This window comes from Chrysochloris asiatica, unplaced genomic scaffold, assembly GCF_000296735.1.
Source record: "Chrysochloris asiatica unplaced genomic scaffold, ChrAsi1.0 scaffold00374, whole genome shotgun sequence".
In the NCBI taxonomy this organism is placed as follows: Eukaryota; Metazoa; Chordata; class Mammalia; order Afrosoricida; family Chrysochloridae; genus Chrysochloris; species Chrysochloris asiatica.
The window spans coordinates 542,707-553,535 of record NW_006408892.1 but is presented as its reverse complement, the minus strand read 5'-3'; the positions used below and the strand labels follow the sequence as shown (position 1 = coordinate 553,535).

General features: G+C 53.1%; 1 protein-coding gene across 1 annotated transcript in view; it reads right to left on the bottom strand.

Annotated features, from left to right (window-relative positions):
- Positions 1-2,113: 2,113 nt before the first annotated feature.
- The window catches only part of FCHO1 (FCH domain only 1), a 31,558-nt gene continuing 22,842 nt past the window's right edge, over positions 2,114-10,829 (bottom strand). The window contains exons 12-26 of the mRNA XM_006876287.1: positions 10,577-10,634; positions 9,979-10,157; positions 9,866-9,890; positions 9,482-9,533; positions 8,685-8,776; positions 8,092-8,367; positions 6,226-6,338; positions 6,045-6,117; positions 5,801-5,909; positions 5,020-5,175; positions 4,640-4,772; positions 3,509-3,708; positions 2,873-2,928; positions 2,439-2,603; positions 2,114-2,136 (exon numbers count right to left, since the gene is read on the bottom strand). Coding sequence (XP_006876349.1) covers positions 2,114-2,136; positions 2,439-2,603; positions 2,873-2,928; positions 3,509-3,708; positions 4,640-4,772; positions 5,020-5,175; positions 5,801-5,909; positions 6,045-6,117; positions 6,226-6,338; positions 8,092-8,367; positions 8,685-8,776; positions 9,482-9,533; positions 9,866-9,890; positions 9,979-10,157; positions 10,577-10,634 — 1,710 coding nt within the window. The remainder of the gene's footprint in view (positions 2,137-2,438; positions 2,604-2,872; positions 2,929-3,508; positions 3,709-4,639; positions 4,773-5,019; positions 5,176-5,800; positions 5,910-6,044; positions 6,118-6,225; positions 6,339-8,091; positions 8,368-8,684; positions 8,777-9,481; positions 9,534-9,865; positions 9,891-9,978; positions 10,158-10,576; positions 10,635-10,829) is intronic.

Sequence of the window (10,829 nt, the reverse complement as noted above, 5' to 3'; positions counted from 1 at the left end):
TGCTGTCATCAGCACCAGGAGCTCTGGTGGCATGGTGGGTTAAATGGTGGGCTGCTAACTGCATGGTTGGCAGTTCAAACCCAGCAGCCCTTCTGTGTGAGAATGATAAGGCTCTCTACTCCAGTGAAGGAGCTCTGGTAGCGTAGTGGTTACGAATCGGGCTGCAAACCGCAAGGTCAACAATTAGAAACTACCAGCTGCTTCATGGGAGAAAGATGAGGCGCTCTGCTCCTGTAAAGATTAACAGCCTCGGAAACCCTGTACAGGGTCGCTATGGATCGGAACCGACTCGACGGCACTTAACAACAACAACAACAACTCCAGTGAAGATATACAGTCTTGGAAACCTTAAGGAGCAGTTGTCCTGTCCTATAGGGTCACTCTGAGCAGGAATAGGCCCAGTGGCAGTGGACAATAAACACCATTGCTTAACTGTTTGGCTGCTAACCGAATAACGGGAGGTTTGAATTCTCCAGCTACTCCTACTCCTAGGAGAGAAGACTTGGCTTCTTCTGTAAGGATAATCCTCTCGGCTAGCGATAATCCTCTGGGATAGTTCTACTCTCTCCTATAGTATTGCTAGGAACCCAAATCAACTTAATGGCCAGGAGAGTAAGTCAGAGCTTTTTAGGGGCATCAGGCTGGAAGACTTGGGTTATATTATGAAGAACTTGAATAGCTTGGTCATGTAGCCTGTGAAAACCCTTCAACCCATCCTCCCACCTTAAGGGTCCTACCTCCGGCCCACTCTTACTCATCCTGTGTGTGCTGTGGCTTGACTATGCTGTATACCCCACCCCTGGGAGTTGTGAGTTAGTAAGTTGTTGGTTCCATTTTTGTGTCTTGTGGTTGAAACATGACTTTCTGTTAGGGACAATGAATAGCAGCTGGGCTGTGGGAGATCACTTCCTGTCCTCCCCACACTGAGTTAATCAAACATATGAGGGACAATTGTGCAATTGCTGTGAGCTGAGAACAGCTCCCCAGATCGCTCTCAATGTGAGGAGCTGGAGTTGTTTCCCCCATTTAACAGATGAGGAAACTGAGCCACAGACAGATTTCCCTCCCACCTTGGAGGCCTGAGGAAAAGGATCAGAGAGAGACTCGGACTCAGGCCCAGTTCTGCTGGCTGCTTCCAGGGCTCCATCTGTCCCCAGGGTGTCTAGGGTCCTCACATGTCAGCAGGACCTAGGACTGTCTGACGAGCCCAGACCTGCCTCCCAACCCCAGAGCTTGCTGATCACCATACCTGTCCTGGACCCCAGTTCTAGGCCACTCCACTGCCCCAGGCTCCATGCAGATAAAAGCTGTTGGCCACAACCTGCTGGTATTCTGACTTGCTATAAGGCACCCTTCTAAATTCAGCCTCCCTCGACCACCGAGTGAAGTGGGGCTCAGCCAAGGGCTTTGAATCCCAAAAAGTCAATTCACAGTTCAGAGACACACAGTCACCATCTGTTGCCACCTAGACTACTTGACTCCACAGCCTCCATGAACTTTGTCCTATCCAGCCTAGCACATAATAGGCAATCAATCAACACTTGTGGGTTGACTAATTGCTTCTTCAAGGAACTCACCACTCTCCATCCCTCTGCCTGGGATGCCCAATTCCACTTGGCAAACTCCTACTCATCCCTCAAAACCTCATTTATAATGTCCCTTCCTTAGGAAGCTTTCCTGATTCCCGTCTCTGGTTCCCACATTCCTGGTCCCTCCCTCCAGCCAGCTCTGACCTTGTGGATGTCTTCTGTTTCTTTTCCAGCATTGCCCTGCATACACTGGTCATGACGGAGAAGAGAAGACATTAAAGACAATACGCCCCCCTGCTCCCCCAATCCATACATCTCTTCTTTGCCTCTCTGTGAAGAAAATTCCCTGGAGCAGGAAAAGGTTTGTTTGCTTTTATTAGAAAATAAAGTGTTTATTCAAAGAACATTAAAAGACCAGGACCTGCATGGGGTTGCATGAGGAGGAGCGAGTCTCAGGCTCAGCCAGGTTAGGCATGGGGCTCCTCGCCATGGGATCCAGGCCTCGGGGAGGCTGGGATGGGGGACCTCAGGGTCCACAGAGGACAGGAGCAGTCAGTGAGCACCAGGACAACATAGCGTAGAATTCAGCAGCTCACCAGGTACATTCCTGAGGGGTGGGAAGGTGGTCAGGACATAGGACATCCCTGAGATTCCCCAACCCTCCTCTTTCAAACACCCCTTAACATGCTGTCTCACTCCTCATTCGGTCCCTTGTGAGGACAGGAGTGCAGGGGGAGGGGCTTTACGGTCTTTCTTCTTGACTGCTTTTAAGGCTCTGACTTCCTTCCACCCATTCCTGTCTCCATCCCTGTCTTTCCCCTGCATGCTCATAGCCAGATGGCCCTGTCTCCTTCAGCTGCACCTAGTAGGAGCGGAAGGGGATTGGCCCTGGCCCCCAAGGAGGCATACCTGTAGCAAATCTCCTCTTCACCAGTGACATGCGGTAGCCACTGCCCACAAGTTCCAGGTCCACACCTGACAGGGTGGTTCCCTCACTGGTGAACTGCGCGGCCACGGGGCTAGGTGTGCTGGGCCCTGAGCGTGGCTCCCAGCTGGCGGACAGGCGGCCGGAGCCTGGAGAGGCCTGAGGGTCAGCTCAGCCCAGTCCTGCTGTGTGGACCTGAGCTTCTGTGACCTCTGTCCCCTCCAATCTCATCTTCGCCCCGGCACCCATCTCCCTGCCTCACTGTGCTGTTTGTGGTTTGCAGATCAGACCTGCTGCAGGAAGTTGGCATGTGCTACGCTCTCATTTCCAAGCCCACACTTCCCCACTCCCAGCATACCCTAGATTCTCCCCTGGTTTTAACAAGCCCCCGGAAAGTTTAAGCAGAACAGGAACTCACCCCCTGCCTCAGACACATCTGGAAGTCTCCACAGGAGTCGATTCTCCTCCAAGTTCCTGACAGTAAGAAGAGCTGAGTTAGGTCTTCCCCAGAAAAGATGCTGGGAGCCTGGAGTCTGTGCCCTAGCTGAGCCACCTCCCTACTGCAGATCCCCAGCAAGTCAGCTTGCCTCCAACTCAGTTTCCTCATCTGTGAAATGGGAGTGAGGTATGGAGCAGCTGTTCCCTGGAGACCTAAGATTTGCAGTATTTTGAGATAATACATTTAGGTTTCTATCCTTTAGAAAAAAAACCACAGGCAGCATTGTGCAACTGAGAGCAGCGTGTTGGTTTCATGTCTGGCTTTGGCCTCAAATGATTCAGCCCTTCTGTGCTTCACTGTTCCCCTTGTAAATGGGGGTCATGGTGGTCCATACCTTACAGGATTGCTAAAAGACGAGGTAGCACGTGTAGTGTGCATGGAACATACAAGACACACAGGAAACAGTTCGTGTTAGGTATTACTATCAATGATATCACCTCTCCTTTACACAGAATGCGCTCACAGCGTCTGGGCTTGGGGTAGGCCCTTGAGTTGCCATTAAGGGAGATCTGGAAGATTCCAGGACACAGTGCTGAGCCTCCCGTATGCCCTCACCAAGTGGCGGCAGGCTGTGGGTGGACGTTGGCCACGGGCTCCCCCACAGGTAGCAGGATCTGGACGTTGGTGAGCGGTGTGGGCACGGCTGTGGCACCAGGCCGGTAGCTGTACTCCACTGAGACCTGGGTGAGGGTCGAGCTGCACTGCCAGTGGGCGTTCAGCTGAAGTGGCACCGATTGGGCTCCAGGGCGGGAGAACTAGGAGGAGGGGAGACAAGAGGAAGAACATGACTTGGGCCATCACATCCTGCCACACTTCACACCATTCAACTGTCCTGACCCTATGTCATTGCTCGCCATTCCTGCATGCATACCGTCCCAACTGAAAAAAAACCCCACTTGAATCAATTCCAACGCACGGCAACTCCATGTGTTAGAGTAGAATTGTTCCATAGAATTTTCTGGCTGTAAACTTACTGGAAATAAAGTGCCAGACTTTCTTCCATGACATTACTGGGTGAGTCTGAATACCAACCTTTAGGTTAGCTGTTGCTGGTAAGTGTCTTTAAGTTGATTCTAACTTATAGCAACACTGTATAGGTTTCTGAGGAATGGCTAGTGGATTTGAACCACTAACCTTGTGGTTAGCAGCCCAACACTTACGTGCCACATCAGGACGCCTTTAGGTTAGTGTTGTTGTTAAGTGCCATTGAGTCAGTTCTGACTCATAGCGACCCTGTATAGGGTTTCCAAGGAGTGGATGGTGAGCTTGAACTGCCAACTTTATGGTTCAAACCGGCCTTGCAGTCCAGTGCATTAGCCCACAGTGCCACACCAGGGCTCTAAGTTAGTAGTAGAGTGCAAACCTTTTGTGCCACCCAGGGGACCTTACATAATACCTAAAGGGGTCATTTCTAGAAAGACTGTAAACAGAGCCTGTATTAAAACATTCTTCCAGCAGAGGGCAGGAGAGTGCCACGTGCTAACAAAACCTGCTGATACTGATTTCCAATGTCTTTTGTAAAGGCAGCTTTTAATTTGCACAGGGGTGCTGCTGGTACTAGGAGAGGCTATGCCCTCTCAAACTGTCTATGGGTTCCCCCATTCATTCCCTGCCTTCATTCCCTGCCCACCGGGCCTAGTTCTCCGCAACTGCAGCGTGCCTGGCCACCCACTTCCCATAACCCACCTGATAGCGTAGCAGCATGACGTTATAGTAGGATGCGGCTGGGTTCTGCTCAGCCTGGCGCTGCAAGGCCTCTGTCAGAGCTGCCATATTAAGCCAGAAGTCTTTGGCTTCAGGGTCGCTCTGGGAGGGGTCACTGCAAAGACAGGGAACAATCATCACCACCCTTTGGAGATGTCCCCAGCATCTGATCGTTTTCCTAAAAATGCAGATTTCCTGGCCCAGCAAATCATGCAGGAAGGAGTTGAAGGGGAGAAGAAAAGCAAGGTTCAGAAAGGGTGAGTAACTTTCCCATGGCCACACAGCAAGTCTCTAGAGTCAGAGCAAGAACTCTGACCTGGAGAGCTCCCACCCCCCGTGACCATCTGGGATGCCAACAATACCTGAAGAGCAGGTCTGAGTTGGGCTGGAAGTGCTCAATGGGGGCTGTGTGCACGAGGCGGAAGCTGAGGACGGGCGGGGGCGGAGTCCCGCTGAACACTCGCACAATGCCAGCAGGGAAGGTCATGGTCAGCTCCCCAGCTACTCGCGCCAGACAGCTGGGGAGGGTGGTAGGACTGGGTGTTGGCTAGTGAATGGCTCCGCAGCCCCCTCAAATGTAACACGGCCCGGACAGTACCCAGCAACTTTTCCCCAAACTTCTTCCGCTTGTATTCCTTGCCGGATGTACTAGGGAGAATCCACCTTAGTCTGAATGGAATAGGAACACTCCTTTTCCTATTTTCCTTTTTCCCCGTGGCCATCAGGAAGCTCAAAGTAAAATGTTCAGTTCTACAGCTTGGGTTTCAGGTCTAACACTCTCCTCCTCTTAATGGCTTTTAGTCTTTTCTAGGTCCAGTCACCAGATTCCCGATTCCTCAGCTTGCCCCTAACCTGCCCTTCCCTGGGCCTGGCCTTCTGTCTAGCTCCTGATAGTTCTGCCATGGCAGCATCAAAGGAGACTATAAGTTGGCCCTACTCAATGTTATCCAAGGTTCTCATCACCATTGGGAGAAGGGTCCAGGTACTTGACTTGGCATTCAATGCCCTTCCACATTGGGGTATGTCATGAAGCACGTCTGAAGGTTATCCTTTCCAGATCCTGGACACAGAGGTTCCAGAAACCCCTGCTGCTGATTCTAACACATCTCGTTCGTCCCCATCATTATTCCTGTCACAACATACCTGGGGCTGTGGCCACGGAAGTAGGCATGGACATACTCTGTGAAGGCTATGGCCACGGGCAGGGCATCCTGGGAGCCCAGAACCACAGGGCTTGGGCCCCTGGAGTATCCTGGGATGGTGGGGAGTACACAGAGAATGTGAGCACAGACCCTGCTCTCCATCAACATCACCTTCATCATTTCAGTCCCACCCACCCTGAACAAGGAAAGACCCAGAGGTGGACCCCAGGGCTGCCCCCACATACCATGTCCTGTCTGGGTTGAAAAGCTGGGCCGTTCTGGGGCACTGCCCAGTGGGGAAGGGCTCAAAGAACGAGACTGGAAGAGAAAGAGGTGGGCTGGACAGTGAGCACCCCAGGAGCAGTGCCCTGAGCTGCCCCCTAAAGGCGACCCCCAGCTCAGCTCCTGCCATGCCCCTCACCCTACCAGGTCTCCGTTGCTGCGGGTGACAGGACAGGATACCTTCCTGGAACGGGGCCTCTGGGGTGGAGCTGCCAGACCCTCCCGGATTGTGAGGTTGGCAGGAGTAGACATCAGGTCTGGGGAACGAGCAAAGGAAGTAGGCATCAGTGATGCACTGCCCTGGGCCTTGGACCTTCCCAGGGGCAGGACCTCAGCTGAGGACTGAGAGGTGGTGATATTTTGGGTCTGGATGGAAAGGTACTACAGAGAAGGTGCTAGACGGGATGACAAACCCCATCCACAGTCTTGAGCCTTCCAGTCACTAGGAAGACAGACTATAGGGGGTGAGCTCCCCATCACTGGGGATAATCAAGCAAAGGCTGAATGAGTCTACATTGGAAGCAGATACGCTACAGGGGTATTCTGCAGAGAATTGTAATCTAACACTCATTGATGATGTGATCTCTTTCCTCTCTAAGAGTGAAAATGGTCACTTACCCTGGCCAGTGCCAAATCTTCTTTGATAACAGCGTTATCATGGTGTGACACCCAGACTCCCTTGGTTTCCTGCCTCTCCAGTGCCCCCTGCCCTTGGCTGCTTTATCTACACATGCTCACCTCCTGCCTCCTCCTCAGCACCCCAGTCTGCTTCCCGTTTACCTCGGAGTTTCTCACTCCCAGCAATGCTGGTGTTTGTATTGGGACTGGCTTGTACTTTGCACCTCTGGTCTCCACCCTCTTGATACCAGCAGCAACAAACGCCCTCTCTCACAAACCAAACCAAACCAAATCCAACTGACTATCAAGGAGCTCTGGTAGCGTAGTGGTTACAAATTGGGCTGCGAACCATAAGGTCAGCAGTTCGAAACTACCAGCGGTTCCGCGGGAGAAAGATGAGGCGTTCTGATCCCGTAAAGATTAACAGCCTCGGAAACCCTGTGCAGGGTCGCTATGAGTCGGAACCGACTCCACGGCATATAACAACAACATCATTGAGTTGATTCTGACTCATAGCGTTCTTATACTGGTTTCTGAGATTGTAAATCTTCATGGAAGCAGACAGCCTCATCTCTCTCCCACAAAGGGCTGGTGGGACAAAGGGCTGGTGGGTTTGAACCACTGACCTTATGATTGGCAGTCCAATGCTTAACCCACAGCACAACCAGGGCTCATTTCCCTCTAGTTAAAACAATCAAAACTCTCTCCTGACAGGTCAGAATCAACCCTGTGGAGAACCACTCCAAGTTGTGGAAGTTAGCTGACTTGTCTATAGGGAATCGTCTGCCCGTGTGGGCTACCCTCGCTACCTGGTCCTCCTTTGAACCCACTGCAACTAGACTTCTTCCCCAACCATGGCCCCAACCACCCATATTACCATCTTTGGTCATAACAGACAGTCCCTCTGACTCAGGGACCTCACTCTTTCACCCCTGGGTCTCTCCTCCCACTTCCCTGGCTGCTCCTTCTGCTTTGGCTAACACCTTCCTATAGTAGCTGCCCAAGGAGGCCTCTATTCTACCTGCTCTCACCCAGCATCTTCCTCCCTAGCCCCCACTTCTATCTCCATCCCCTCTTCCCAGTCACACAGGCTGTGAGGCTGCTCCTCAAACTCACCTGCTGGCTCTGACCCCAGGGCCTTTGCAGGGCTGTGTTCTCCACCCAGGAAGTCCCAATCCAATATCTGCTTGGTTCCTTTCACCTCCTTCAGCCCAGATGTCAGATGTCACCTCCTCAACCACCCCTCACCCTGTATCTGCTTTACCCTGAACTGCTAAATAATGACACTATTATTGCTCCAATGGGTGGGGTTTTCTGTGCCCAGCTGTGTCCCCAGCACCCCAGAGGTGCTCAATTCTGCCTCTCCCTCAGACACAGGGTCGCTGGACTCACCTCCTCCAGCCACGGCATCCAGCCCCCAGGGACCCGGGGATGCTGCGAGGGGTTGTGGTGAATCAGGCCGTGGCAGGGCCCGCACCCCCCTACACTCGGGAGGCAGCACCCTCCGGTTTGGTGGGCTCTGCGGGGTACCCGGGCGGGGTATCCACGAGTCTGGGGAGGGACCAGGCGCCACATGGGAAGGGGAGTCGAGGCCGGAGTCCTCCACGTTCTCAGGTGATGAGGAGGAGAAGGGGGAGGGGCTTGAGGTGAAGCCCAGGCTGCTGGACCCTGGTGGAGGGGAGGGACTATCAGTGCCAGGTCCCGCCCACCTTCATGCCAAGTACACTTACCTTCAGGAAAGGCCCGCCCCCATTCAGAGCCTCTGCCCAACTCCCCCCAGGCCATGCCCTCCGGTCATTTCCATCTCCACCACTGTCCCATTTGTCAGCAACCACTCCCATACAAGTCCACCCCTCCCCAGAGCCACACCCATTGCAATGTGGCCCCACCCACTCTCCCACGGACCCGCCTATCTTCCCATTGGTCACAAAGGACTTCATCTTCCCTATAGCTGGCCACTCCCAGGCCTGCAAAGCCCCCATCACCTGTAAAATCTTCGTGGTCAAAGGCTGACTCAAGGGGTGGCCCAAAGAGGTTCTTGGAAAACTGCTCTTCTGACAGCGGCTTTTCTGCACAGCTGGGGGACAGGGTGGCCATGAGAGGCCTCCATCCCACCTTAAGGCCTTTGCAAGTACTGTTCCCTGTCTGGAGTTCTGTTCCTGGCTCTCCTCAACAGCCACTCTCTGCTCTTTCAGGCCCAGCTCAAACGATTGTCATCCCCACAGAGAGGCCCCCACCCCAGCTTTGGCCTAGTTAAAGCCGTCCCTAATCTCTCCCCCAGTGCCTGCTCGAGTGGCTTCATAGCACTTGTTGTTAAGTGCCATCTAGTTGGTTTTGACTCACAGTGACCCTGTATAGGGTCTCCGAGGCTGCAAATCATTGTGGGAGCAGAAAGCCTCATGTTTCTCCTAGGAAGCGGCTGGTGGGCTTGATGTGCTGACCTTGTGGTTCACAGTCCAGTGCTTATCCTACTGAGCCACCACACTCCCCTCAGCAATGAGCAGTATCAAATATCCTGTAATCTAGTTACTAGTTTTAAAATCTGAACCATGAGAAAGTAACTTTGGAAAGGTTGGCCTTGTCTTGGTAACACCCAACCTACTACATCCCAGAGGTTCAAACATTGCCTAAAACATGGTGCAAAAGTGGTAATTCCCTGCCCGGGTTAGAGAGAGGGAGGTGGAGACGTGGGAGGCAGTGGGGGACTTGGTGGGAGGTGGCAGAGTGGTCTCTACCTGCTCACCTGTGTTGACCTCATATCCCCCCTCCCCATGGAACTCACCTGCTAGTCCTTGGGGCAGATCGAGGTCTCTGTGGTTTCCCAGTAGCATCCCCTATGACAGATGTACCTTGCTGAGCCTTCCCTGTACCCTGGCCCTGGGTACACTCCATAGACTTTGGGACCAAGGCTGAGGAACTGTCAACCCAGCTGCCCAAGGCAGAGAGGAATTCAAACCCCAACCACTCTGCCTCCAGGTTTCGGTTTTCTCCCTGGGCCCTGCTGCCCTTTAACAATTCAACTTTCACTTCATTCTTACAATGCTCGAATTCTACAGAAGAGCCTGAGGGTCCAAGTAGTAAAGCTGCCTGCCCCAAGTCACATAGGAGACCTGGGATTTGAACCCATACCTGCACCCCAGTCTCCTTTTCCTAATAGGCTACTCACGTGAAGAATGGCGTTTCATGGTGCCCTGTGAACAAAGGGCATGGTGGCATCAGGCATAGCTGCATCCAGCCAGCCCCCCAAGCCCTCCCCAGAGCATCTCTTCCAGGCCGTACCCCTGGGCCAGGAGGCAGGATGAGGCTGCCCGCGGTCGCCCTGAGTTGTGCCGCAGCTGCCTCGGGGCTGCAGACCAGGGTTCGGGCCGGGGCAGGCTTGATGTGCACATAGAACTTTCGGGGCTCGTCATCATCGAAATCAGAGTCACTGGATGAAAAGCGGGAGGGCTCAGCTGTGCGTGCTCTATTGTCAAGGGGCCAAGCAGATCCCAGCACAGGGCTGATCAGTCCAAGCATGCTCCCTCCAACGACCTGCACCAGTCTAGCTCTCACTACCTGCCACCCTCAATCCTGACACCATGTTTTTGGCACTTATCCAAGCCTTTGCACAACTCATGTCTGCCTTTAACTGGTAAGCTCCTATTTAGTTGCTAACTTCCAGGGAGCCATATTCCACTTCTGGGAATAACCCAGCTCCCTTTACTCCCTCTTATCAAAAACTAACCCCACAGGCAAAGTGGATGTCTCTTCAACACGGGGTGGAGCTAGCAGGGTCCAACCCAGGGCTCCCACAGAGAGGGTTGTTAATAGTGGACTGATCTTAGAACTTTGTCTTTGTTGTGCAACAATCACTCCCCAGGGGGCAATAGAAGGATATTGTTTGTGGTCACATCTGGTCGCACGGTGAAGCCTTCTTCATCCACCTCTGGACACGTCTGGGGGGAGGACAAGTGGGTCAATCCTTCTTCTGCCCCGTCTTCGATCCTTCTTCAATCCCCATCTCTCCCTGCCCCGCCCCACTTCCAGATGATTCGTACTTCAAAAAACCCCAGTGGAATAACTAATTTGCCCAGTGTAAGGGCAGGTTCTTGGGGAACAGATGCCCCTGCACATCCTAAGGGGCTGTGACC